Source organism: Diaporthe citri (genome assembly GCF_014595645.1).
Source record: "Diaporthe citri strain NFHF-8-4 chromosome Unknown scaffold_5, whole genome shotgun sequence".
Classification (NCBI taxonomy): domain Eukaryota; kingdom Fungi; phylum Ascomycota; class Sordariomycetes; order Diaporthales; family Diaporthaceae; genus Diaporthe; species Diaporthe citri.
Genome location: NW_025064850.1, coordinates 494,377 through 521,238, shown reverse-complemented (window position 1 = coordinate 521,238; position 26,862 = coordinate 494,377). Strand labels below are relative to the sequence as shown.

At 56.0% G+C, this 26,862-nt stretch overlaps 11 protein-coding genes across 11 annotated transcripts; 5 read left to right on the top strand and 6 right to left on the bottom strand.

Moving 5' to 3' along the window:
* Positions 1-948: 948 nt before the first annotated feature.
* On the bottom strand, positions 949-2,493 carry INS49_010853 (uncharacterized protein; the record flags this gene model as incomplete). The annotated part of the gene is made up of 2 exons (XM_043171576.1): positions 949-2,235; positions 2,305-2,493. 2 exons carry the CDS (start codon positions 2,491-2,493, stop codon positions 949-951), a joined length of 1,476 nt encoding a protein of 491 aa, XP_043023321.1.
* A 370-nt stretch (positions 2,494-2,863) lies between these two features.
* On the bottom strand, positions 2,864-3,472 carry INS49_010852 (uncharacterized protein; the record flags this gene model as incomplete). The annotated part of the gene is made up of 1 exon (XM_043171575.1): positions 2,864-3,472. One exon carries the CDS (start codon positions 3,470-3,472, stop codon positions 2,864-2,866), a length of 609 nt encoding a protein of 202 aa, XP_043023320.1.
* A 450-nt stretch (positions 3,473-3,922) lies between these two features.
* On the bottom strand, positions 3,923-4,703 carry INS49_010851 (uncharacterized protein; the record flags this gene model as incomplete). Its single annotated transcript, XM_043171574.1, has 5 exons — positions 3,923-4,066; positions 4,124-4,246; positions 4,361-4,426; positions 4,502-4,616; positions 4,669-4,703. The coding sequence occupies 5 exons, from the start codon at positions 4,701-4,703 to the stop codon at positions 3,923-3,925; spliced, it is 483 nt and encodes a 160-aa protein (XP_043023319.1).
* A 530-nt stretch (positions 4,704-5,233) lies between these two features.
* INS49_010850 (uncharacterized protein) lies at positions 5,234-7,498 on the top strand (the record flags this gene model as incomplete). The annotated part of the gene is made up of 1 exon (XM_043171573.1): positions 5,234-7,498. One exon carries the CDS (start codon positions 5,234-5,236, stop codon positions 7,496-7,498), a length of 2,265 nt encoding a protein of 754 aa, XP_043023318.1.
* Positions 7,499-8,465: 967 nt separating this feature from the next.
* On the top strand, positions 8,466-9,297 carry INS49_010849 (uncharacterized protein; the record flags this gene model as incomplete). The annotated part of the gene is made up of 2 exons (XM_043171572.1): positions 8,466-9,104; positions 9,163-9,297. The coding sequence occupies 2 exons, from the start codon at positions 8,466-8,468 to the stop codon at positions 9,295-9,297; spliced, it is 774 nt and encodes a 257-aa protein (XP_043023317.1).
* Positions 9,298-10,639: 1,342 nt separating this feature from the next.
* Positions 10,640-11,257, top strand: INS49_010848 (uncharacterized protein; the record flags this gene model as incomplete). Its single annotated transcript, XM_043171571.1, has 1 exon — positions 10,640-11,257. The coding sequence occupies one exon, from the start codon at positions 10,640-10,642 to the stop codon at positions 11,255-11,257; it is 618 nt and encodes a 205-aa protein (XP_043023316.1).
* A 977-nt stretch (positions 11,258-12,234) lies between these two features.
* On the bottom strand, positions 12,235-12,854 carry INS49_010847 (uncharacterized protein; the record flags this gene model as incomplete). Its single annotated transcript, XM_043171570.1, has 2 exons — positions 12,235-12,569; positions 12,779-12,854. The coding sequence occupies 2 exons, from the start codon at positions 12,852-12,854 to the stop codon at positions 12,235-12,237; spliced, it is 411 nt and encodes a 136-aa protein (XP_043023315.1).
* Positions 12,855-15,870: 3,016 nt separating this feature from the next.
* INS49_010846 (uncharacterized protein) lies at positions 15,871-19,602 on the top strand (the record flags this gene model as incomplete). The annotated part of the gene is made up of 4 exons (XM_043171569.1): positions 15,871-15,887; positions 15,974-16,092; positions 16,162-19,358; positions 19,435-19,602. The coding sequence occupies 4 exons, from the start codon at positions 15,871-15,873 to the stop codon at positions 19,600-19,602; spliced, it is 3,501 nt and encodes a 1,166-aa protein (XP_043023314.1).
* A 1,065-nt stretch (positions 19,603-20,667) lies between these two features.
* Positions 20,668-23,045, bottom strand: INS49_010845 (uncharacterized protein; the record flags this gene model as incomplete). Its single annotated transcript, XM_043171568.1, has 4 exons — positions 20,668-21,394; positions 21,466-22,139; positions 22,198-22,413; positions 22,491-23,045. 4 exons carry the CDS (start codon positions 23,043-23,045, stop codon positions 20,668-20,670), a joined length of 2,172 nt encoding a protein of 723 aa, XP_043023313.1.
* Positions 23,046-23,801: 756 nt separating this feature from the next.
* INS49_010844 (uncharacterized protein) lies at positions 23,802-24,607 on the top strand (the record flags this gene model as incomplete). Its single annotated transcript, XM_043171567.1, has 2 exons — positions 23,802-24,089; positions 24,152-24,607. The coding sequence occupies 2 exons, from the start codon at positions 23,802-23,804 to the stop codon at positions 24,605-24,607; spliced, it is 744 nt and encodes a 247-aa protein (XP_043023312.1).
* Positions 24,608-25,015: 408 nt separating this feature from the next.
* INS49_010843 (uncharacterized protein) lies at positions 25,016-26,426 on the bottom strand (the record flags this gene model as incomplete). Its single annotated transcript, XM_043171566.1, has 3 exons — positions 25,016-25,537; positions 25,621-25,980; positions 26,070-26,426. The coding sequence occupies 3 exons, from the start codon at positions 26,424-26,426 to the stop codon at positions 25,016-25,018; spliced, it is 1,239 nt and encodes a 412-aa protein (XP_043023311.1).
* Positions 26,427-26,862: the final 436 nt, after the last annotated feature.

The following is a 26,862-nucleotide window of genomic DNA, read 5'->3' as shown; positions in this document are numbered from 1 at the left end:
TTTTATCACGAAGGTTAGACGCAAAATGGTGCACACAAAAAGCAACCCCAAAAAGGCTCGGCCAGGATTTACTGGACTGGCATGGTCGCATTACCGGATGACTGTATTTGTACGGCACAAAGCGCCACAGCAGCCTTTTTCGACTTTGATGGACTTTCGTCTTGTCTCGTTTATCATGGAGGGAAGAGGAGACCTGTTTTCTTCAATTGCGACGAGTGGCTTCCTCGGCTCGGCTCCATCGGCACGCGGCTTGGTTTACTTCGTCTTGGGGACGTTGGTTCTTGAATTGGCAACGGTCCAGCTTCATTTCACCCTGACACGAGATTTTCGACTGGTTCCATGATGGTACATACTAGTGAGGGGGTTCACGAAAATTATGCTTGTCGGACAGACTTGGACAGACAGGAGGCCGGGCTGGCCATTCACCGTCGAGATTGGCGTCTTGCACTGGATGGTAGTGGAGGAGGCCTTGATTATATCCCTCTCGAGAACAAAAGAAAAGATGCGGAAAATGGAGAGAAGAGGGCAATGAAAATAGCGACAGAGGGGGATACGAGGTGCGTGGGCGATACCGAATTGAGCCTCGATGGACATAGGCTTTGATGATCCAGTTCCGGTCAGATAGACCGACTCCTTGCAGATAGATACGCTGCCAAAAGTAATGATGAAATCAGCAGTTTTACTCTTCTTTCTTTTGCTCATGTCCTGGGTGGAGTAGAGTTGGGCCTTTTTACAACCACGTCTAAATCCAATAATGAGGACAAACTTGCATACTACCAGGGGCTACTTTCGTACTACTCACAAAATGGAAAGCTAGCAATTGTGTCCCCACGAAATTATTATTTTTCTCAATTCATCTCTGGTATCTCTATAATGCAAACTTTTCATCTATGGACAGGGCAAGGGAATCTCATGTAGCAAGGCTGTCAATTTATGTCCGAAACCGCGTCATGACGACGCCGCCGGCGCATCAGCCTTCTCTCCCTCCTCGTAGCCCTCGACCTTCATGTCATTGAGTCCCAGCTCCTCCTCCTCCTCGTGCGTCCGGTCGTACTCCTCGACCGTCATACGGTCGTCGGGCTGGCTCGGGTCGTCCGCCAGGCTCTGCACGTAGCTGCTAGCTAGTGGGTCGACCAGCACGATGGTGAACTCGCGCTCGCCCTTGATGGCGGCGTCGAGGCGCTCGAAGAAGAGGTCCCACTTCGTCTTTTCCTCCGAGGCGAGAGAGTCGCCACCGCCGCTGCCACCTTCTGCGCCGCTCTGGAAGATCTGGCCGTGCAGGTCGCCGCGCACCTGCGTCAGCAGGCCCTCGACTGTCGTGAAGCGGCCGCCCAGGGTGCCCGGGGTGACGTGCAGGTCCAACTCCGGGCACTCGAGGGCGCAGCTCTCGCTCTTGAGAATGTCGCGGGCGAGGTCGGTCTGGTCCTTGACGCGAAGGGTGATGCGCTTGCCGCGGGTGGGCACCTCACCGCCGGTCTTAACGTCATTGCTTCGGTAGCCACAGTCCTCACAGACGGTGCTCATGAGCACGACCTGCTTGAAGTGTGGGATGTCGACCATCTTCATATGTGTCACGCACGGGTGCATGCAGCCTGGGCAGCTCGCAGGAAAGCTGTACACCTCGTCGGGGAGGATATCGTCATTCTCACCCAGCCGGCCCTGGCCCCCCAGCGGGATCGTGCCATCGCCGCTGACCGCCGCCGTGTCCGAGAGGCCCAGCGCCTCGTTCTGCTCCGCCGTGCGCACGTACTCGCGCTTCGACCACTTGCCCACGCCGTCCTGAAGGTCGGGGGCGATCCAGCTGTTGCCGGCCGGGTCGTCCACGTACACCCGGAAGGGGAACGCCTCGCCGGCGACCATAGCACGACCCTTGGCGATGATCTCGGCCACCTTCTCGTATACCTCGGGCGACTGTGCCTTGCGTGTCTCCTGGCCGAACTCAAGGTCGTCGATGATGTTGGTCAGGAGGCCCTCGACGTTGGTGAGCTGGCCCTTGCCCGCGGGCACCTCGAGGTCGAGCTCGATAAACTTGACGGTCGCGGAGTCGGACTTGACAATCTGGCGGGCAAAGTCGGGGAGAGCGGTGAGTCGGAGCTCGTAGTGTGTGCCTTTTGGCTGGACCGAACCGGCCGCTTGTATCTCGGTGTTCTTGAAGCCACAGTGGTCGCAGGAGAAGGACATGAGGATGATTTCGCGGAAATAGGGAATCTTGGTGAGGAGGAGGCGGGTGATGCCCTGGAAGGGAAAAACAAATCAGTTCCAGTCTGCCTCTGAGCGGACGACCTGGGGGAAGAGACAACTTACATTGTCGTGACAGTTCATGCAGAGCGACTCGATTTCCTCGACCGGCTTCACGTCGTCGCTGTCGGGCTGCTGCGTCGCGCCATTGGTGGCGGGGGCGACTTGGTCTACCTGCTGGCCGATGGAGCGGAAGTACTCGTTTGAAGAAATGACATTGGAGTCATTGCTCTGTGCTTGGTCCGAAGAAGACATTGTGCCGTTTTGACCCGTCAAAAAGTAAGGATGGTGGAGTCCTGCGTTGCAAAATGATGGGCCTTGTTGTTTGCGATCAAAAAATTTGGAGGGGCAACATAGGCATTATTAGTATCCAAGAATCTGGATGATGGCGGGGTGGAAATCCTCGGGTAGCTTATGTCATAGGCAGGCATGCGTGGGGGAACCTTCTCGCGACTGCCCGTTCGCTTGTGAGTCTCGGCCGAGTGGCGCTGGCGCTGTGCTTGCTCTGAAGCAGGTGCAAATTGGGAGCCTGCCGGCTTGGGGATAGGCGAGCCGGTCCTAATTGACGGCGCGAGATGGAGTTCTCTAAGCCAAGCATCTAGACATCTCGCCGGCCTGACTCATATTATTTCTTCATGAAATCAGACAGGCTTAGCCCGAGGCCTGAAGAGGGACTGGAGCGCTGTCCGGATCTCTGATCCAGCAGGGCCTGCAGGCCGGCCTTGCGGTTCTTTGCTCGCTTCTTGCTGCTGGCATTGGCAGACATTCTTGCCGGTTCGGTGGGTGCAGCTGGGCGCTGCTCCTGTGGCGCCTTCTGCTGGTCCACCCTCTTTCTCCTGCCCCTAGCCTTGAGAGGCTTGGGAGGAGGCAGTTGCAACTTGGTGTACCTGCTGCAGTTACCGCAGGTGAAGACCTTGAATATCCCTGGCTTGTGCGAAGAGGAAGGTGCGGCAGCTGGTGGTGCGCCTTGGGTTTTGGGCTGCTTCTTGATCCTGCCCTTGAGCACCCTGTCTGCCCCGATTTTGAGTTCAGTTCCTTGGCCCGGGACCATGATATGTCCACAGCAGCTGCAGACATGTTGGCGTTGGTGGTCAGTGACGGGCACATCATGGTCGACCAGGAGCGACGTGCGCTTGCTCATCAGGAAGGCCGAGGTCTCGGGAGACGAGGCAGACAGCAGATGGGCCGCGTCGGTCAAGAACTGCAGCTGCGGGCCCAGCTCTGAGGATACCATCTTGGAGTTGTGCAAGCGAGTAGGTGAGCTGAGGTGGCTCTGTCTGCAGTGGTGTTGACGGCAGTACTGCACACGGGAAAGATTGAGGGTGATTTGATTTCAAGCCAAGAAGTCAGGTGTGGAGCTTGGCCGGTGCGGGTACCCGGTCGTTCCTAGTGCAAATACAACAGCGGCCAGGCAATAGGGGCCGAATCCAACAAGGTTCTCGCTCTCTTCCTCCCTCTCTCTCAATGTATGGGCGGCCTGGTGCTTTATTTAAGCTGCCGACTCAACCTATACAGCCAGTTGTAAAATAAATATACTCCATAATGGCTGTATGTTGAGTTGTCTTGTCACGGTTGCCTGGCCCAGTGTCTCGTCTGAGGAGTGTTTATTTGGACTTCTTCATTGTGATGTCTCCATGAGGCTCTCTCTGATACAACCTGATCACGGTGCACCAGCTCAATCTCTTCATGACCTCTTGATCTCCCACTTGATGTCCTTGATGCTGACCTCGTCCCCAGCCTTCTCATCGTAGTCGAACCACTCGCCCTCAGACAGATCAATGCCAGTGAACTTGGTTCCGGACTCAATGCCCTCCGCCAGCCATTCGCCCTGTTTCCGACACATGTCAGCATGTCTCCGATTTTGGTAGAGGAAAAAGCTCCGTACCTCCGGCTTGAAGTCGGTGAACTCGAGCCCGCGGCAGTCGAACTCGAGGATGTTCTTGGGTTTTGCCGGCTCCGACTGCTCATAGGGAACGGGAGCTGCTTTGATGGTTGCCGACGATTCGCGCTGGGCGCATGTTGTGTCAGTGAAACCTGCCTCTGACTGTCTCTCCGCCTCCTCGTTCCCATCCCTCTTCTGCAGCGGCTCTTGTGACGAAAGCTCTTTCTCATCTTCTCATACCTTGCAGTTCTTGCACTTCCAGACAAAGTTTGCCTCGCCCCGACTACCACTCATCTCGTTCATTTCCTGGCAGCGAGGTCAGCAGGTTGGTAAGTTGCGCCGACGAGGGCGGGAGGAGCCGGTGCAGGATTCCTAACGCACAAATCGATTCACCCCGACCCAGTTCGCGTGCGTCTCTCTGCATGACGTGCACTGGACCTTGAAGGTGTACCAGAAGGGGTTCCCCTCGGTGTCATCTGGCCGGAGGTTGGTCACTCTAGAGGGGTGTCAGTGAGATGGTTGTCTGTCTGTCTGCTGTGTCTACTCACCCGCCCAGCTCAGCCGTCGCGCTGAGAGCGTACATTTTGGGGTACGGCTTGGTTTCTTTGCTGCATGTATGTGCTTATTAGATGAGAAGTAACATACAGCAGTATTCGTTTGAGGAGTACTGTACTGACCCTGTTTGACCGTTTCGCAAGTTATTCTTGCAGTCGACGCTGTTGTGGCTGGTGGGGGTATCGAACTGCAATTGTGATGGCTATTGCTGCAGAGCATATCCTATCTACACACAACCCCTCATAGTGGCGCCAGATATGCGGAGGGGTCTCGTAACAGAGACAAGGGGGGTCTGGCGCACTGCAGTGCAGCCGGGAATTTGACGTGCATCCACCCAACTGTGCACCTGTCAATCATCATCGTTGCCACCACGCCGTTCTGCGACCGCGCACACCCGACCCGCCGCCACCTCCGCCGTCCCCTCCGTCCGGATCGTCAACCCAAGCAGCAGCCGGTGCGTGCCTCCGCAATGCCTCCGGTATGCTACCGACTTGGTCTCGAGCTGCTTCAGCTCACGTTTGCAGCTGCAGAGCCTGCGCACACGCCACTGGCCCCCCAATGAGACCCGCCGCCGCCGCCGTGAACCGTCTACGAAAGCCACGATTTGGCGACGTTTCCGCGGCTTGTTATACCACAGTACGCGGCTCATCAGCTGTCCCCGACCCCCGGTACAAGGATGCGCGGCGCACGACACTGCGCACGACGCTGCGTGGGAACACTGGCTCCTCACGCGACGGCCTGGCCCTGTTGCGCCGCCTGTCGTCCTTATCTGCCAGCGAACAAGATGCCGAGGAGCGCGCGCCTTCGACAGGTCAGCGGCCTAGCGCTTCCATGCGGCCTCGTCCGCTCGGCAGAGACTCCATAGAGATCCTGAGCTCCATCTGCAAAACAGACGATGCCCTCATACGCCATGCCGAAAGCAGACCCACCTTCGAAGAGTTCATCCGAAACATGCACAAGACTTACGACCCAGCGAAAAGGCTAGGGGACCCAGCCTTCAAGAGCATGGGGCCAAACTTCGAGATGATTGCCGAATCCATCAAGGAGGAATCTCAGCCGGGTGGCATCCTTCATCGCGAGCCTCTGACGAATCAGCAGTTCGAGCGATACCACGGCATGATGAACAAGCTTGTCGACTCGTTGATCATACAGTCTTACTATGACGAGACTCCGTCCGACCCTGAGTATGCTCGCAAATCTCTCCAGAGCTTGGACTCGGCCTGGACAGCCATCCGCCTGCTCCGTTCCGAAGGATACCCTCGTTACAACCACCCAGGACTCGACCCGGCAGCCGCAGAAGAGGGGCGTACCAAGCTCACAGACATGTTGCGGAAACTGTTCGATTCGTGGGACGAGTTTACACGCTCCAAGTATCAAGTGGCCAAAATCTGCTACAACTTGCTTGTCTGTCCGGTACCGCCCAGCATCCACCATTATAATGCCCTTATCCTGGGCTTCACACGCAAGAGGATGCACAATCTTTCGGACCTAGTAGTGGAGTCTCTTCTCGACGAGAGCCGTCTACGCCCAACTCCTCAAACCGTTGCCTGCTTGCTGCTTCACTATCGCCAGAAAGACGACATCCTCGGCTTCTATGGTGTCATACGCCGGATGCTGGCCATTGATAACCGTGGCCTGCTCATAAGGCGGCGCTGGTATGAGGAAGCAATCCAGATCCCAGACCTGCGCAAGTGGGCCAAGGGGCCCGAGGTCAGGACTTCTTTGAAGGGTAACTGGGTCATTGAGATGCCGATGAGGAACCGAGATATATACGAAACTCTTGTCTCTGGGCTCCTGCATTTCGGTCGTGTCAAGGACGCTGCCAAGGTCTTCGTGGCCTCGCTCAAGGAGAAATGGGGCATCAGTGTCGAGCTTTTCATCCAGCTGCTAAGGCAATGTCTTTACACGCTGGATGCCCCAGCGGCGGACATCCTCCTGCGCGGCTTCGTTGAGAACGCTAGGGTGATGAACGCCCTTGTTCTCCGAGCGAACTGCCCAAGGAAACTGGCGGAGCACCTTTACCCACTGTTGAATATGGGCCAACCGCCGAGTTGGCCCTTCTCGGAGGAGCGCGCCCGCCTGTTATGGCACTCCAAAACCCTGGCGACCACCGCCGAGGACCGGACGAGCATCCGGCGACTCACAGTTGCCATGTTCATCAGGCAAGCCGAGAACCACCTCTTGAGACTTGACAAAATCATTCGCCGCCTGGTGCGCATAAAACACACTTCGCTAGGCCCGCGGGATGTGATCGATTGCGCACAAATGGGAATGAGGGAACTTTTGTCCGTCTCCCTGCACAACCGCGAACTGGGCGCGACCCTGTTGAAGCACCAGGCGCTCCTGAAGATAGCCACAGAGCTGGAGGAAAGGACGTGGGACGTCCTGCCGGGGACTACGGCGCAGCTGTACCGCCGTGTAGTGCTCGCCCTGGAGTTCGCCATCCCCGGGCCGACGATGCCGGGGATCTGGGAGCGCTTCAAGCACGACGAGCAGATCACCCTGCTGGCGACCCAGTGGATGCGGTACCGGCTGAGCAAGATGCACGGGCTCAGGAGGGAGGTGCAGCGGACCACGCTTGATATCGAGCTGAGACTCATGATGGCCCGGCGGCTGCAGGGAGCCACCCGCCGCATACTGTTCAGCTACGGTGTGAGAAGTCTGAAGTCGCCCGTGGACAACTTCACCCGTTGGGAACTGGTTCCACCACTGGATGACGAGATCAACATTGAAGAGGCGACGACCGATGCCCAGCCAGAGGAGGCTGATTTGGAGGACGAGTTGCCGGCTTGGGCTCCTGGCCCGGTTGTATCCACTGCCTGACCTGTGGGCATCGGGTCGATGCCCCATGAGCACTCTTTTCCCCTCGGGAGAGGGTGTGGCAGTGGCTGCCAGGCCTATGTAATCCGTTATAGATCACACGTACAGTTTATGTAGACTAGACATATACCACACATAGAAACAATGTATATACAAAGCACCAAAACGCAATTGTCATGGGCGGCCGAGCACATCGTAGCTGCGGTCAAAGTCTATGACGGCCTTTTAGGAATACGTGTTGGCTGAGTTCTACCCAGGACGATGACTTGCCAGTGCTCCCTTCGGCCTCTTGGATGATAAAGAGACCGAGATTATATCTGAATATGTTATTGTACACGTAGTATTGCTGTTTGAGCTCATGAGGACAGATTCAGTATGTTGAATATCGCTACGAGATGTTGGCACAATGGACTTGTTGATATTGACAAGATTGCGTGAGATGAGTTCTCGTTGATGATGCCCTCGTCTTCCGGCATCTTGATGAAGTATGGCATAAATAGTCAAGAAGTGGACGGGAAAATAAACGAGACAGATGTTAGCTTGGAAATACAATTTTGAGTGGTTATGTATTTGCGGGTAGGCGCCAGGGCGAGACATACCTAGGTACCTAAAGGAGCATGTCGACGGAGAAAGCCCGCGTCCCGATCACCATCTCCATTGTGAGGTAGCTTCATGTTCCATTGCATGTATCCTTGCCACACCGGGTGGATATGCGCCTTACAGTGCGAAGCTTGTAGAAATCTTACATCACCTCCGCCGCTCTGGTGCATGCGGCGCAGCAGTCAGCACCAACTGAGCAACTCAGTGCTTCTCAGATCATGACGGTCTCTCAGACTCGGATCTGGGCCCAGATATTTCACAGACGAAGGACTGGATTCGAAGCCCACATCGCGAATAAGTTTTACCCGGCCTGTTTTATTGTCTTGGGTCTTAGGCCACCAAACCACTGACACTGAAATCCAACCTCGGCATGCCTTCTAAGCAACCCCTCATCGTCATCGTCCCTGGGGCCTGGACTCCCCCAACAGCATATCACAAACTTGTTACTCTCTTGGAAAATGCTCCTTACAATTTCACCGTTCACAGTCCTGCGCTTGCGTCCAACAATGGCGCTACACCTCCCAACTCCTTCGAGGCCGATGTGGAGGCTGTAAGATCGGCTATCGAGCCTCTCGTCACGGCGGGAAACGTCACCCTCATCATGCACTCCTACGGCGGAGTGGTCGGATCCAGCTCCATCGCCAGACTGACCAAGAAGGACCGTCAGGACAAGGGCCTTCCCGGTGGCGTCTCACACCTGTTCTACATCAGTGCGTACATGCTGGCCAAAAGTCAGAGCGCGTGGGACATTCTGGTCCAGGCCGGCGGTGACACCCCCGAGCGTCGGACGCTGGTCGAGTTCAAGGACGACGGCACGTGGCTCCCGACAGATGCCATCTCGGGTCTGTACCATGACCTCGAGCCTGAGGACCAGGAGGAGCAAAAGGCGGGAATACGGCCTCATTTCTTCTCGGCGCTGTTGGGCAAGGCGACATATGAGCCGTGGAGGGACGTTCCCAGCACATACATTTACACCGAGCAGGACATCTGGGTTCCGCCATCATTCCAGGTAAGATACCCCAACTGCGAACGGAGAAGAACATGCTAGAGACTGACTCTGGTCCCAGGATATTTGCCTGGCCAACGCCAAAGACGCAGGGGTTCATGTCGATGTCCACAGGTTCCCGTCGGGGCACGCGGCGTATGTCAACCATCGTGAAGAGATCGCGGCGCTAGTTGGCAAAGCTGCTGGCTCTTCCTAAGTCTTTTCGGAGAAAATTTTGCCAACTTCCATCCCAAATGAGGCGGAAATAGACATAAAACGTCCGACGGATGAATGCCTTGTATGGGGCAGCAGCTTGGATGGAAGGATGCCGCGAGGTCTCATATATCAAGGTGGTAAAGCACATGAGGCTTTGATCCTGAAACCGTGTACACGCAATCGTCACAGTTTGCCGTCTTTGTAAGAACAAGGACGAGAAGCTTTTGAACCGAGTGTTGAGTATGGAATGCTGAGCCTCCAGACTATGGCTGACCACCTTGCCAGACGGCTGCCCAGGTGCAGAATGCTCAAAGAAGCGAACCTTGAGGGCATCTTTCGCGCCTCGTGACGTATCGACCACGCGCCTCCTGCCATGCCTCAAAGGTTAGACAGTTGAACTCGTCACCCTTGCTTCAAACATCCCTGCACCTGCCGTCTTCAACCTCAGTCGGATGAAGTTCTCTCTCCCATTACGATATCATGTTTTCCTAGAAGCCCCTTTGTCTGTTCAGAAACACCAAGACGTAGTGTTTCATGAGCGAACAAGGGATGATCCGGCTCCAAGTCCGATCCACCATAGGCGTCTTCAAGTACCGATGGCAGCGGGAGCCCACCCACACACAATCTGCGCGAACATTTTCTGCGCGATCTCTGTGGAAATATAATTGAGCATCGCTCCAGCTAGAACCTCACGATGCCAGCTTTCGAGAACGCTCACAGATCATTTGCCAAATGTGTTGCTAGAGTCTGTCATGAGATCAACTCCACGGTATGGCTGTCCGTCGCATGGGCCTGTGTCTCGTATTGCAATCCTCACTTGTGGATAGTTACTAGTGCTGACCTGTTTGCTTGCATTTGGAAGGAGCGGAGATTCAGATAAATCATGGGGAAACGAAGAGTTGTATTGGATGAACATCGTAGAATCCTCCCGAAATAAATCAAGCGACTTTTACATGGCGCCCTGGGCACAATGAAATACATGCCATATTGGATGAAACCATTTCACGGACTCAGTTGCATTCGCATGACGTCTAAATTTGTTGTCTAGGCATCCTACGCGTCTTGAATTTAGTGTTATTGTTTCCAGTGCGTGACTGCAGGCACCGCTTCCTACGACATCATCAATTCTGCTCCCACTCTCGTCAAGTCGCTAGTGGTCACTTCTACTTTTCGACTTCATCATGGTCCGCACATGAAAGAAAGACTACAGCGAGCCGCTGTCGCGGCAGAATAGCGGTGTGAAAGCAGGAACGTGCTACGTTGGCAAACGGCGCCGCAACGTGGTGTTCGCCAAATTCAAAGAGCTGCCCTGCGAACTCCGCTTGATGATTTGGGAAGCATCCATGACGCCTCGTCTCGTCCCTGTTAAACTCAAGCCATGCCACGAAGGTTCGAAAGACGGAAGGAAACGCGAAGATCGCCAGAGCAGCCCCATTCAAGGCTTCCCGGCTCTGCTCGCAGTCAACCAAGGAGCCCGATCCATCGCACTCCGCCACTACACCTGGAGGCTTAACCTCGATATCAGCATTACCTACAGAGAAGATGGTGTCTCCAATGTTGAAGACGAGGTCGAGCATCGGCGTGCGCGTGTCGTTATGTCACCTGACGATACCCTTGGTCTCTTTCGCTGCAAACTGGAGACCGGGCGAGAGGTGTGGATATCAGAGTTTGATGTCCAGGTTGCGAACCACGAGGGAAGCCCGTGGAGCATCCACGAGACCACTGATTCACCACAGCATGGGTTCAAGAAGGTGGCAATGTTGGGAGACGCCATCGAGTCAAACCCCAACATCGTCAGGGCTCTCAACGTCACTCTATGGGACCTGGACTCAGTTCTTCACAGACCATCTGCTAGAATGAGAACGGCATGTTCGCCCTACACAAAGCACAAAATCTTCGTTGATACCGTCAAAATGCCCACAAGCTCTCGGTCTTCGTCAATGTTTTCGTGGGGCAATTAAGGACGCCTTTTACAGAACAGGAAAGGTTGGGGCCCCGGTCTCTTGACCTATGAGCTTCAGGATGGTGAAAAAGGTGCAGAAGATTGGAAAGGACTTCTGGCGATGCTCTCTCCACGGTATCACCCGCTTCAATCCTACCAATGATTGCGCCAATTTTTGCTATCATTGCTCACTATGGATGTAAGGTGACCAGCGGCAGAGTTGGTCTGTCACACGGGGAGATGTCAGCCTCCTCTTGTCAGGTGGATGAGTCGACCGAATCGCCACAGCTGTCGATACAGACATGGGGCGGCGGACTCGGTCCCAGGGCGCTAGTCCATTGTGACCATGGAACACAAGATCGCAATGGCGGTTGGCATCAGTAAACCAGAATGCTATCGTTCAAGCCATGCTGACTCAATGTTCGGTAATATTCATTTGCCGATGCTCAGTTTCCATGTTCGCCCCTTTCCGGCCCTTGCTCGCAGATGGCAAGGAGCAATGGCGTCCCTAATCTAGTGGTGGTGTGTCGCGATGCCCACCAACTCTGAGTAAGGCCTTGAGCATAGCTGGATACTCAGATAGGCAGGACGTCAATTCAAGTTTGATTTTGGAGTTGTTGAACTCCCGGCAAAAGACTTTCGGTCTTTTCGTTGGGAGTGCCTCTAGGAGCGAAGAAATATCGACCCACCAAATTTTGACAGACATTTGCTCGCCGGCAATTGCCTGCTGATTGTTACCAATGGCACGATTGAGAACATCACCCACAACGGAAAGCTCTCCAAACCACTCACCCATAAATACAAACAAACAATTGCAGAGATTGAAATTAGCAATTTGAGAATCTGAAAATTGTCGTTCTTTTGCTTCTACATTTCCCCACATGCTGCGTGCGTAGTACTAAGCACCATGCAATTTTTTCAACTGTCCGATATGCGGCGACCCAACGGCTCACGAAGTGATGGAACCCTGGTTTCAACCCATTCAATAAATGTCAATCAAATCTCTACACCTGCCGCTTTCCACGTGACCCTCAGAATAGTCCGAATCTGCTCAACCCTGACGTGGGTATCCTGCCGTGTAGCCAACGGCGTAGCACTCTTATCAACATTCTTGATCTGCCTGCCATTGACGGGCAGCTGCGCAAGCCTCGCATATGCCTCATCCGTTACTTTGCTTTCCGCTGACTGAGCCACGAACTGTCGCCATATGTGCTCTCTCGCACAGGGCTGCAGGTCCGGGTATTGTAGCGTGAGGTGGATCCTGCTCTGCGGGGCCCGGTCGATACTCTCCGCGCGGTTGGAGGTTAGGAGGAGGATTCCGCGGTAGTACTCTAGGACTTGAAAGTTAGTACATGATTAGGGCGAGACGGTCCAGGTACCCATAACATGAGATACATATTCGGCCCTGTATCGATCTACATTAGTTCAATTGGCTGCTGCTTACTCGAGAAACTCGGTGAGCGTTTATTACTGTATGAAGGGACTGGATGCATATTGCTTAAGAAGCATATGTATACAGATTAAAAATGAGACCACTTACTCGAGAAACGCTGCAACAATTTCTTTGTGATCAAGGCGGCTCTTGGAACGCTCCTGAAGGAAGACGTCGCACTCATCGAAGAGGAGCACGGCGTCTCACTTCTCTGTAAGTTCGAGGATGCTGTTCAGGCGCGTCTCGACCTGTTCTGTGGTCTGGCTAAGCTCGCTTGCGCCGAGGACGTCCAACGGCTTTCTGAACCTTGTCAACTGCGATAATGTAATTGTATGACATTGTGAACACATTTAGAAAGCAACGTAACTCACCGATACTGGCACTCTGAAGTTGGTTCAGAAGGGGCGAGGCTGTTGGCTCCTTCCACGGTTGTCGTCGACTAACAAAACGGAACAACCGCTCACGCCTGGCTGTCTTGCTCTGATGAGGTCCGTCGACAATTGAATTAAGTCCCAGGCGGAGGCTTATAGAGTTTAACAAGACACATTTGTTCCGCGAGTCACTGTGCTCGGTGGTGCTTGCTGCGGGCAGCCTGACGGAGTTGTACATGTGTGCCGTGTCCGTACAGAGCTCCAATGAACACCGCGATGCTAATTCCTGAGTGCTCGCAAGGGCCTTCAGACTCCTTCATGTTCAACACCAATAATTGCGCGCCAGAGGAAAGGGAAAATAAGTCACTCTTTCTCGCCCTTGCCGAAAATAGCCAGCGCCATAACCCTTTGCGAAGACTGTGTATGTGAATCATCATGGTCGATGCAGACTCAGCGACTCGCTTGATGCTTTCCCGTGAGGACCTGTGGTAAGAGCTCACCGGTTGGTCAGCCTGAGCTGTGACATGATCGCACATTTTAGTCGTTGCACATACGAGTGCAGTAAGCACAGGTGATCAAGCACGGGTGCTTCGTCATGATGTAGTTCTCGTCACGCCACGATTGTGTACTGTCAGGCTCCACCCTGAAGTGTCCTATGGACCGATGTACTGCGAAGCCCTCAACACTGATGCGATCCACATGAAGCGAAGCACTTGTTAACAGGATGTTTTTCACACGTTCACACTTCCTGACGGCTTGAGTTGATGCTGTGTCCCATCTCTCTTGCTTCTTGCATGCTCTTTAATTCATACGACGTCATCTTTTCCTACAACAGTCACACCGGACGGCACTTGGCAATTTCGCCTCGTCGGTTCTCTTCGAGGTAGCCCTATCTGAATGACTCCATACCCTTGCTTTCACTGCTACTTGGACCCTGGCTTCTGTTCTGAGGGCCCCAGGATTTGGGATGGGGCCACTCTTCACCGTCCCTTGCACTTACTCAATTGCCGAGTCAGCACAAGAATAGCGATCGGGATTCTCGGGTCCGAAAGGGTCACGGACAGGACCAGACCATGGGCGCACTCAAGCGCAAGAGCTCCTATAAGTTGAACATCCTCAGCTGCAAGATCAGGTGTAGTTAAATAGCTCGCCGTGCAATATTTGAGGCGCCAGTGATCAAATAAACATCGGCAGGGTTATGAGGCTGCTGCTGATAATTGTAGTCTTTAGGCTCTCGGGTGTCGGGCGTATGCACATGTATCGATGCGGCGCCAAGGCCGGGGTGCCGAGGCGAGTAGACGGCGGTCGTGGATGAGGCCACTCAGAGGAGTTCATTTCCTTTGGTGATGTATTAAAGGCTTATTGAGAGAGTCCAATTGCTCGTCTACTCTGTCCTGTACCAAGGGGAATGCACTATATTTCGAGGTGTTGAGTTGGCAATGCCTTGCCCCGAGTGGGTGGTGTTGGCGTGTGCATATCAAGCCGGGGTGGGGTGCGTCGGGAGAAGGGCTGAGGCTAACAAACTAAGGCAGGAACATTATGGGAAAAGCAAAACCGTAGATCTGCTTGGGGCACAGGGTCCTGCTTGGGGCATCAGGGGACCCGCATCTTCGTCCTGTCACTCGAGTCAGTCACGGTTAGTCTACTTGCTATTCTAAGGATTGTACACAGACACCAGCATCAACCAAGTCACGCAAAGGGTGTTACAATGCCGTAGCTGGAAGGAAGCGTGACGAAGCAGGTACAACGAAGTGGGATGCCCTAGGCCTGCCAGTCTCCTTTGACGTGCCCTTTGTTGCAGCCCCGAGCGCTGGACCCAAGGCCAGCTGTCAGTGGGCATGGGCACCCACAAATTGATGGAATCTTGCCGTTGGACCCTGAATTCCCCCCCTATTTCGTCACCATCCCGGTTTTCCGCTGCTGGGACGGCAAGAAAAGAGAGGGCACACGGGGGGTGTTCCTAGCCAGCGCGCGGGTAGTAGCGCTGTCCATGGTCCAGTTCCTTGGACAATCGTTTCCTGCCCGTTCTCCACCTCACCTCAGCTCGTCGCTCGTGGACGAACCCGTGACGACCGACGTGGAACAGAGGTAAAACTCTGGCCACATGTCCCGAGTAGCCATCCCTTGTCAGAGTCAGCAGCATCCACCGCGTCCAAGAATCAAATAAGAACGGCGCGGCGCAGTCTGGCTTTCCCCGGATCTCCCCCAGCCTTCCAGACGGCCGCGTTTGCTGAGGAACGTGTCTTTGTCCATCCGTTTCCATTGGCCAGGCTCCCGGACCGCTTCGACGTCACACCTCACACCCTATCTACTCGACCAAAAGGTCTCGGTTAGATCAACGCACCTTGCTGGCCGCGCTTCTGACCGCACCGGGCCTGTTTATTACTGTGTGTACACACAAACAACACTCATTTCTTTCGGCACAATTGACTGCGGACTGCATCAACTGGGTTGATCGATTGGTCCTCTCCACTGGGCTGCGGGAACGGCGGGAACGACGACGACATTACTGCAGGGTCATGACCGCCTGAGTACCCATTTTCAACCCGAGGCTTCTTCTCACAATGAAAATGCAGACTCTCGATTCCCTCTGAATTTCCCGCCTAGCTGGGCTTCACGGCCAGCCCGTCGCCAGCCTGCCACTACAGCAACAAATTGGCAGATATTCCGACGTCAGTAGCAGCCGCCTCGACCCATAATTTCCCTCAATTAAAACCTGTCACCAGCCTGGAGATATAAGTATCTGCCATTCGACTCGCCACCACACATTTCAACCCTCCCAGGCATACCCTGACCGGCACACGACTCGACCTTGACCAATCCGCCGATATGAAGTTTGGAAAGAAGTACGCTATGAAATGCCAAGCAATGCTATGCCCCATGTCACCCCGTAACCCCAGGCACTGAGATCTGAGACTGACATCCTTCACAGCTTGCCACGTAATCAGGTGCCCGAGTGGGCATCTAATTACATCGACTACAAAGGCCTGAAGAAGCTCATCAAGGCAGATGCCAGAGCCTCTCAGAGCGGTGAAAAGGTGGATCTTGCAGGTAAACATTTGGACCGCTCAACTCCCTCCCTGGTGGGCTGAGCCCAGTCGCCTAACCAGTCGGAAACAGAATTCTTCTTCGCCCTGGACCGGAACCTGGAGGATGTCGACTACTTTTACAACAAGAAATTTTCGGACGCCTGCCGGCGGTTGAAACTCCTCCAGGACCGCTATGGTCAGACTTCCGACGTATCCGACCTGGACGTGGACGAGACCGAAGAGCTCATGGGCGCCCTGCTCGAGCTTCGGTCCCAGTTCAGGAAGCTGCAGTGGTTCGGCGAGATCAATAGGCGTGGTTTCGTCAAGATCACCAAGAAGCTCGACAAGAAGGTCCCTCATTCGGCCACCCAGCACCGGTACATCGCCACCAAGGTCGACCCGAAGCCTTTCGCAAAGGATAATACCCTTGCTCGGCTCCTGAACGACATTAACAAGTGGATGTCCGCAGTGGGTGATGCCCAGAACATAGAGGACAACCGCTCTGAGAGATCCATCAGGTCTCTGGGACGAGCCTCCGCCAAGGCCATGCTCACCGTTCCCTCTTCACTCTTGGATCAACTGGACCAGGCCATCCGGGACAACAATGTGGAGGCTTTGAAGAGCCATTTGAAACAAGCCAACTTGGTTTTGTCGGACCCGCCAGCCCAAGGCTTACTACACAACCTCCTGCAGAGATCGATTTCCGCCCGGTCGAAGGATTCTATCGAGTTCCTCCTTTCAAACCTCAAGACTCTGGACGAGGCAGATGACATCAACGAGCGGAACTGTATCCATCGGTTGGTCATCCACATCGGTCGTACTAAGTCTGCCAACGCAAGGGAATCCGATTCTCCAGCCTATCCCTTCCCTGCCGGCAACCATTATGCTTCCCAGTACATTACCCCAGCTGCTTCACCTTCGGCATCCCCGGACTCTCGCCATGTGAAGGAGACCAATCTCCTAGACAAGGACGACGAGGCTGTCCAGGTACTTATCTTCCTCCTGGATAGGCTCAGCGAGGATCAACGGCCAGCACTGAGTACTAGGGATTCCTTTGGCCGCCTGCCTCTTCATTATGCTGCCCAGTTTGGTTTCGTCGTGGTCTGCCAGATCATCATGGCCAAGATGCAGGAGTGGGGTCAGTTCAATGTTGAAGACGGCATCGATGCTGAGGACTGGCAAGACAAGGAGGGCAATGCGCCACTCCACCTCGCTGTCATTGGTGGCCACCCTCTGACGATCCAGGCTCTCCTCCAGGGTGAAAACTGGCAGGGACCTAGCGAAGACAAGCTGGCCAGGAGACGAGGCATCTCCAAGTCCAGCGCTGTGCTGGCTATTGCCACAAAGTCCAACTTCAAGACAATTGTCAGCCTTCTTGTCGAAGCCGGTGTGGATATCAACTGGCAGGACAGCTCGGGGGAGACGGCACTCCACATCGCCTCTAGATTCGGCCATGACGAGTGTGCTCGAATTTTGTTGCAAGGAACCGAAGAGCAAAAGGCCAACCTGGAACTTGTCGAGAAGAATTTCAACTGGACGCCACTCCATATTGCAGCCGTTGATGGACACTTGTCTGTCGCCAAGCTACTGATCGAAGCCGGCGCTGACGTCGACAAGATCGATTCCTCTGGGTGGACAGCCAGAGAACACGCCGCGTTGAGGGGCCACCTCGCTCTCGCTGATCTGCTCAAGGAGAACAGCCATGTGAACGACGCTGCCCTCGCAGCTCAAACCAACGGTGATGGGCAGTCGGCTACTAGCGGGGGCTCGCCTCCGAAAGTGGAATCTCTCGAGGACCGTCGCTCCAAGGTAACTACGCGTGTCGCTGACCCGGTCAAGACCTTTGGGCATCGTTATCTCAAGGACGAGAGCCTGGTCCTGGTCAGTCTTGGCTCTATGGACATGAGACGGGACGTCGACGCTGTCAAGCTGGACCGCGTGCCCCTCAACGAAGCCCACACGACACAGCTCGATACCGCACTGTCAGTTGTAGTATCCGCCAATGGTGCCCAGGGCGAGCCTACCATCATTGACCTCCCTGTGCATGAGAATATCTCCACCGAACCCATTGTGTTCACCACAAAGGATGCCAGCAAAGTCAAGCTGCTGTTCGATATCGTGCCAACCTACTCTGGTAACGAGAAGAACAAGATTGGCAGAGCTGTGGCGCTGTTGTCCAGCATCCGGCCTTCTGTCGGATCCAAGCGGATGAACCTCCAGGGCGACGTTTGTGTGCCGGTTGTTTCGTCAAGCACCCTGGAAGTGATCGGGACCGTCAACTTCAACTTCCTGGTCGTCACGCCTTTCTCACACCCGAACATGGAGGTTACCTCGGAGCAGACCTACTGGAAAAAGCTGGCCTCAACCATGGTCATTGGCCACCGCGGCCTGGGCAAGAACAATACGTCCAACAAGTCCCTCCAGCTCGGCGAGAACACCGTGGAGTCGTTTATCGCAGCCGCTAACCTCGGGGCCAACTACGTCGAATTCGACGTGCAGCTGACCAAGGACCATGTTCCCGTCATCTACCACGACTTCCTCGTCAGCGAGACCGGCATCGATGCCCCGGTGCACACGCTCACCCTTGAGCAGTTCCTGCACATCAACCCGGACGCGCGCCGCCTCAACGGCAAGGACATGTTCAACCAGCAGCTGCGGAACATGCGTAGCAACAACGAGATTCCGGGGCCGAGGCAGCGATCCATGTCGGTAGGCTACGGCGTGGGCGACGCCCCGACGGCCGACGAGCGCATGAAGCACACACGCGACTTCAAGGAAAAGGGCTACAAGGGCAACTCGCGGGGCAATTTCATCCAGGCGCCGTTCGCGACGCTCGAGGACCTGTTCCGTGACCTGCCCTCGGGGGTGGGCTTCAACATCGAGATGAAGTACCCGATGTTGCACGAGAGCGAGGAGCACGAGATGGATGCGTACGCGGTGGAGCTCAACAGCTTCTGCGACACGGTCCTGGCCAAGGTGTACGACCTCGCCAGGGACAGGCACGTCATCTTCTCCAGCTTCAACCCAGACATCTGCCTGTGCCTGAGCTACAAGCAGCCCAACTTCCCCATCATGTTCCTCACCGACGCCGGGGACGCCCCCGTCGGCGACGTCAGGGCCTCCTCCCTGCAGGAGGCCATCCGCTTCGCGAGCAGGTGGAACCTGCTGGGCATTGTGAGCGTGTCCAAGCCCTTCACCAACAGTCCCCGGCTCGTTAGGGTCGTCAAGCAGCACGGTCTGGTGTGCGTCAGCTACGGTACGGAGAACAACGATCCGCGCATGGTACAGGTATGCATTCCTTCGACCCGCCTGCTTCTCCCATCTTTCCCGTGTACTTCTCAGAAACTGACCCGACCAAACACAGCGCCAAGTAAAGGAGGGCATAGACGCGGTCATCGTCGACAGCGTGCTCGCCATCCGCCAGGGGCTCACCGAGTCCGAGAGCCAGCTGCCAAGCTCCGTGGCCGAGGACGACACAGCCGTGGTCATCGACGCACAGCCGCTGGACGGGGGCGTGAGGGTTGCGAACTAGAGAGATACGAAAGCGCATTGACGACAGCGATCATAGATGATATATAACCGGAGTGTGCGCGCGGGCCGGCTGGCACTCGAGTAACCCGGGAAAATTCATAGAGACGACAACAGATCAAGGGGATCCCCTCCTGGTAGGGAGAGTCCGGTGGCCTGGGGCGGTGAAACAGGACCCAGTGATAGGCATTGATGGCACTGAGCGAGAAGGTATACACAGTGAGGGCAGCCAGCAGTGGAGCATGCTCATGAAGTGTTTGTTCCCTGAGAGGTTTGGCCCCAACGCTGCGAATAGTTATGGCATACAAAGCCTGGCAAGGCGGGATAGAAAAGTCATGAATGAATGAAATGGTTCTTTGCTGCTCCCCAATTCCCCAGTTCAGACTCTGGCATAGACTGAGTGTTGCTTGATGGTTATGGGGACTTGACTTAAGTGAAGAGCTGACCCTCGACGGAATTGGCGTACGTAGTGATTTTGTCGTAGCCAGTAACCCAGCGATGAGGACGATGAGGAGATGACGGCATTTCCAATATTTAGGCAGTATTTTATTGTAGAGAACGAATATTCGCGCCGGTAGAAATGGATGGTATATCGGTTCGTCGCCAGCACTAACTAAATCAACACCCATGCACGCCTAACACCCATACGCCCAACACCCATACACCCAATACCCATACGCCCACTACCTACACGCCCAATACCCATATGCCCAATACCCATATGCCTAATACTTATATGCCTAATACTCATCATATACCTATTTCATATATGCCCAATATGTATACCCAGCACCTATACACCTAATGCAAATTAAGCGTGTGAATTAGGCTTGTGAGTATTGTAGTTGCAGCTGTGGCCTGAGTGATACACCGGTGTACTATCCGTTTCTACCGGTGCGAACATCCGTTCTCTTATTGTTGTTACTCAATATGCTTCTAGTATGGAGGTCAGAGAAAGAGCAACAACCAAATGCATATGATCCACCCGTTCGTTAGTGTAAACACACACTTATATAAGCCCCAGTCCCATGTCAACACATGCGTGCAAGTTCCCCAAAACAAAACCCCCTCAAGAAGAGGTCAGCTCGGCCACGCGCCTCTCCAGCTCGGGCACCTGCCTCAGCAGGACCTCGAGGTCCTCCCTCTCGTCCTCGAGCCTCATGCGGCGGTCGGCGTCGAGGCGGGTGAAGACGAAGTTGCCCTGCCCGTCGAACTGCAGGATATGGCTGTGGTACTTCCACAGCGAGCGGCGGTGGCTGACGGTCATGAGCGTGATGCCGAGGGCCTTCGCGTTGTCGTACATGACCTTCTCCGTCTCGAGCGTCACCGACGACGTGCACTCGTCCAGGATGGCGTAGCGCGGCCGGTGGTAGAAGAGCCGTGCCATGGCGACGCGCTGCTGTAGGCCGCCCGAGAGCACGTCGCGCCACTCGGCCTCGGCGTCCCAGCCCTCGGGGTACAGCGTCACCAGGCTCTCGAGGCTGAGGAGCTTGAGGATACCCAGCAGGTCGCTGTCTGTCACGCCCTTGGCCCGCATCGTGCGCAGCCCGTCCGGGTATGTGATTTGCTGACGCAGCGACCCGCGTGACAGGTACGGCCGCTGTGGGATATAGAAGATGTCCGAGAAGGGTGGCTTATATACTGTCCCACCGTAGACGGGCCACAGGCCGCCGAGAATTCGGAAGAGCGAGGACTTGCCGCAGCCGTTGGGACCAACGACCAGCAGGTGGTCGCCTTGTTTGAGGGAGAAGGAGAGGGCTTTGACGAGGACGTCGCCGTTGGGAGAGATTATGGGTCTGCCCGGAACGAGAGTCAGTCTTCGATCTTGAGTCGACCAGTGTTGAGATAGACTCGGGGGTAGACTTACACGTCAATGAATTGGATGTCCTTGCTCTCCACGACCTTTCCTCGCCCCCTGAGTACAGCCTCGTTGTCCTCGGTGCCGGCACTAGAAACCAGCTTCTTCTCGAAATGACCGGCCTGGATGTCATCCATGACCTCCAGCAGTGAGGCTACTCGTGAAGTGTATCCTGCGAGTTCCATGATCTCTCTGTACGAGAACATGATCCGCCCAAAGGCGTCAGAAGCAGAGAGCAGCATCCGTCGGTTCGTCACGAACGTTTCGGTCCTGTCACCCATGTTCTGTGTTACCGCGCCTGGTATTTTGACGAACACTGGTACACTGCAGAGAACCAGGCCCAGTGCGCCCCAGAAATATTTGATGACAAAGTCTTCCATGAACCCGTGGTAGAATCGCCGTCGTAGAATGTAGTTGACGTGCTTGATGAGTGTGAAATAGCCCTTGTCGAGAGTGTCCTTTTCGACTTCGTGGCCTGCATACAGTGCTACTTCTTCGCTGTGGTCTATCAACCTCGAATGTTGGAATCGGAACTCGCCCTCCAACCTCGCTTCGTCGGCGACATATTTGCCGAACGGAGGTGTCAGCGCCCGCATCATGTTGGCGGACAGCTGAACTAGTAATGACATGAACATTACGCCTTCGCCGCCTACGCTGCTTGACAGCGACCAGGTATATATCGTCTGTGGCACATCAGCTATCAACGACTGTATCTGATGGGTAATACGAGTGAAAACCTACCATGTCCAATATTGGCTTGGCCAGGTTGCTGTACAGCTCTGCCAGACTATTTGAGAACTTCGCGACATCAACAGCTATCAGTTGGTCTGGGTTCTTTATCCTGTCATCCAGCGCCGATATACCGTAAAATGTCAGTTTCGACAGGTATTTGTCGTGAATGTGCTGGGTCAGTCTCGTCCTGTACTTCAGCGACAGCTCCGCCTGGTGCCACGACAACTGTTTTTCGAGGTATTGTCAGCCAGGCTTCCACCTTGTGTCCTTCACATCTCGCCGGACTCGCAAGTTGCACCTACCATGGAGTTTGTGAACGTGGCCGGCACAGCGATCAACATCCACCAGACGATCCTCATGAGGAACTCCTTCCCGTTTCCCTTGACCAGGGCCTTGACGATGGCGCCGTCCATGGCGGCGACCTTGAGGCTGATGAGGGTGCGGACGACGAGGAAGAAGCTGTGGCTGATGAGCAGGCGGGTCTCCTTGCTGCGCCAGCCGGGCACGACGATGCGCATCAGGCGCAGCAGCGAGCGGAAGAACTCGCGGTCGAGCTCGACCTTGCGCTTCTTCTTGGTGGTGCCATCCCCGTCGGCGGCATCGTCGACGCGGCCGGTGGTCCCGCTGCGCTCGGCGCGCTTGGCGGCGTCGCGGGCGGAGGCGGCCTTCTGCTCGGCGATGGCGTTGCGGACGCGGTTGATGAGGGCGACGAAGAGGGTCAGGTAGACGGCGCGGGAGATGCGCGTGCGGTTGGACAGGTAGAGGTGGGTCAGGTGGGAGATGATGGAGCGGATGGTGCGCTCGCGCTGGCCCGGGGTGGAGACGTGGGAGAGGAGCAGCTTCGATTGGGAGGCCATCGTGGGCGTTGCGGCCCTAGCTCGACCGCGATTGCTTCTGAGTTCGTATAGTAGTCGCAGAGGGGGCGTGGACGGAGGGAAAGGGGGACGTAGTGACCCTCGAGGGCCAGCTGGATAGCACTCGAGGCTGTCCGAGTACAAGTCTTGATGTTATGCGACAACAGGTGGGACACGTAGGTTTGTTGGCATTGGGGGCTTGGCTTGGATAGATTCAAAGGAAGTGCAATGCATTGAACTATCTCGAACCAAGGTTCAGCCGCGCTGGGTGCGATATTCCCACAGTATCGTGGTTAGCGGCGACAAAGATGAAGAGTCGTGGCCATCGTCGTGTCTCTCAGCAGACCACGGCAAGGGGAGCAAGCAGCTGGCGTGGGCAGGCCCAAGGTTGGAACCCCAAATTCCAGCGAGTGCTTGGAGGTCGGTCCGTCAGTTCCTCGGTCAGCGAGGTCAGTGACGCCAGGCAGTACCCCAGCTTTTGCCGCGATTGGGGGAGCCCACCCGTGGGGACCCTCCCTGGGAATTCGCATGTGATCCAGTCTTCTTTGCCAGCCTGCCCGGGGCAGCTACCTGGGCGGTGTGGCGGTGCTTCCCGGTCTGGGTCTGTCGAGGCCAGTTGCCAGTACCGTCTATTGTGGCTGGTGTAGGTACAGTCTCTCATCTTACTTCCGTGTCGTCAATATACACCTCTCTTTCATGTGAGAGGCAGGCAGGCAGTCTGGCACACACAGAGACAGACTATCTTGAGTCTTCCAGACAATGATGCTTGCCAGTCTCATATGCCTCACACTGGGCATATCCCTGGCCTCCGCAAACGTTGAGAAAACCATCTTCCTCGGCCCGGAGGCCGTCAACATCCCCGACCAGCAGCCCTCGCTGTCGAGTCTCAACATCGACACCCTCACGCCCGAGGGCTGGTCGCTCAGGACCCACCTCGAGGCAATATTCCCTACAGAAGAGTCCGAGCGCGGCAGGTCGTCATGGTTCTTACTCGACAACCTCACTGAGGGCCAGCGCTATGAGGTCCGCATATGCTGGCTGGCCACCGTGAGTCCTGCCATTATCCACAGAAGCACATGTGACACTGACATTGGCCCCCGGATGGATAGCAACCAACGGCCTTCCACCTGGAAACCCACACCCTCCCCGCCGTCTTCGACACCCCGGAGCTCATCACCTCGCTCCACAACTACTCCATGTCCAGGCAGGACTCACCGCACAAAGCCACGACCCGCAAGGGTGAGAGTAGCGGCGGCGAACACCTGTCCTCGGTCCTCCTCCTGCGCATCGACGCGGCCGCCGACTACTTCACCACCGACCGCGAGCTGATGCGCCGTCCGGAGCCCGTGCTCGCCGACGTCATCCTGGACCCTTTCCTTCTCAACGTCCTGCCGCGGACGCTGCTGCCCACCGTGGGGTACGTCGTCCTCGTCGCCGCCGCGTCGTGGGTGCTGGCCACGCGCCTTCTCATGCCATGGGTGGGGGGGCTGATGGTCGACGACAGCGGTGGCGATGGTCAGCAGGATGCGCGGCGGCATGGGGAGGAGGAAAAGAAGACGCGGTAAGGATCAGGCGTGTGCTCGCCCCGCCGGAAATGCTGAGCTCTCTCTTTTCTCTCGTCTTCTTCTCTCACTTGCAAAACATGTACGTAGCTAGCTTAATTATGATACCACCTTAAGAAAATCCCCTGGAGAGCCAGTTGCCCACCAGGCTCTGTCCAACCACTGCTGCTCTGCTCGCTCCTCGCTCATGGTATAATCGGTCTGTTCTATGAATCCTCCTTTTCTCGCCCCCAACGCCTCTCTGTCGTCGCCTCAACCCCCCCTACCCACTCCTGCTGCATATATGGCCCGCGGGAATGCTCCCCCATCAAACCCGCTTCGATCGATCTGACGGCCAGTCTCAAGATTCCCTAGGACGGGTCATCCAGCAAACCATTTGCCTCCTTCTTGATGACAGCATCCCCCGCTCTCCTAGTACGCGGGATTGCTGCCGTAGTGATGCGCCCCATGTGGCAAGCCACGGTCCTGACCGCCATACCCTGCCTGGGACTGGTATTGACTCGGAGGTGGAGGGAATGACGGCGCCACCCCATTGTACCCGCCTTGCTGGTGGCCCCCGTAGGCCGGTGGCGCCTGCTGGTGGCCGTAGGCCTGCCCGTACTGGGACTGGCCGTATTGCGCAGGTGGTGCGCCGGCGGGCGGGCCTGGTATTTGGCCGTGCTGGCCATACGGCGTGTGTTGCTGCTGCTGGCCCTGGTAGCCATGTTGTCCCTCGTACTGGCTCGGCGGTGCAGGAAAGCTCGGGGTATGTTGGGGCGCGTGGTAGGAGGAGGGTGTGCTCGCGGCTTGGGCGTTGTGGGTGGGCTGGGCATTGTGCCCTTGGGCGGGAGACTGGTGCTGCGAGGATGCGCCTGGCGGTTGGTATGTGGCAGGTGGCGCAGAGCCACTGTAGGTTCCTGTTTGGCCGGAATTCGTGTATCCAAAGTTTTGGTTCTGCAAAGGAGTGGGGAATCGGTCAGTACATATATGGTCTCAATTGCGCTCTATATCCCGGGGCTTTTGATGTGCAAACGTACCGAGGCGCCAGATTGTCCCCCAAACATGTGTGCGACAGAGCCCATCATGGACCCTGCAAGGCCCCCAGAGTTATGCGGCGCCTGCGAGGCCTGGCCGCTGTGGTAGTTCTGGGGCTGCGACGGCTTGTTGCCCGAGGAGAAGAGATTCGACGTGAGCTGCCCGACGAGCTTACCACCGAGGCCGCTGGATGCCGCCGACGAGCCGTGGTGTTGTTGTTGCTGCCCGTGGCCGCCGCCGTTGCTGTGTGTAAGCCCGCTGATGACCTGGTTCGCGAGGCCGCCAAAGGGGCTGCTATTCGAGTTGTGGCTGCCGCCGCTGCCGCCTTGTTTGCCGCCAAGCAATGCGTTCATGGCCATGGTCTACGCGCGGAGAGACGAGGGTGTCAGCGGGGAGGATCGCGCACGATAGATGGAGCCAGAGGCAACCAGGGAAGGGAGTGCGTGCTTACACCAAGGCCCCTATCGCCAGCTGGACCATCGCTATCAATGCCCCTGGTGCCGCCAGCCTCGTTTGGCATGACGGGCTCCAATGACCCATCGGGGTGCTTGACGGTCTGGGTGCCATCAGGATGAGTGATCAGCTGGCGCTGGCCCGGCACGCCGTAAGGGTGCTCGTTGGTAGAGGCCGGGGTGCCTCCTCCGACGGGAGCAGCGTCTGTCGGGACGTCCCACTGCGAAACGCCAGTCGAGAGTTGGACGTAGTAGTACTTCCTGCTGTTCGCATCCCACTGCGCAATCCAGCCAGGAGGAAGATGTGGCGGGGCAAACGTGGGGCCCTCCTGGCCCGGAGAACCTGGCCCTGACATTGCGGACGGCAGCGGTGATTGTTCGTTTTCGAGGGGAGGGAAAACAAAAGAGACCAGAATAGATGGAGAGGCTCTCGAGAGCGGCGCAATTGCTGAGGAGGAAGAGAGAAAGGACTGGGGCGAAGAGGGTGTTGGGCTGCGAACAGGAGACGGGCACGAGATATTCGTCACGTCGCACGTCGGTTCCTTGTCCGGGTCCGGGTCCAGCTCAGGTCCAGGCCCCCCGGGGTTGCCCAACTGGAACAGACGCGAGCTCGACAGCAGTGGCAGTACCAGCGCGGCAGCACAGAGGGGAGTAGGGAGTAGTCCACAGTAGCCGCTGTTAGCCCTTTCTCTCTCTCTCTGCGCCCGAGGGGAGGATTAGGTTAGGCAGAGGCCGCCCTCTCCCGGTTCAGCCTGTTCTGGCCCCTGGTAACTCGGGCTTGGTGCAAGATAA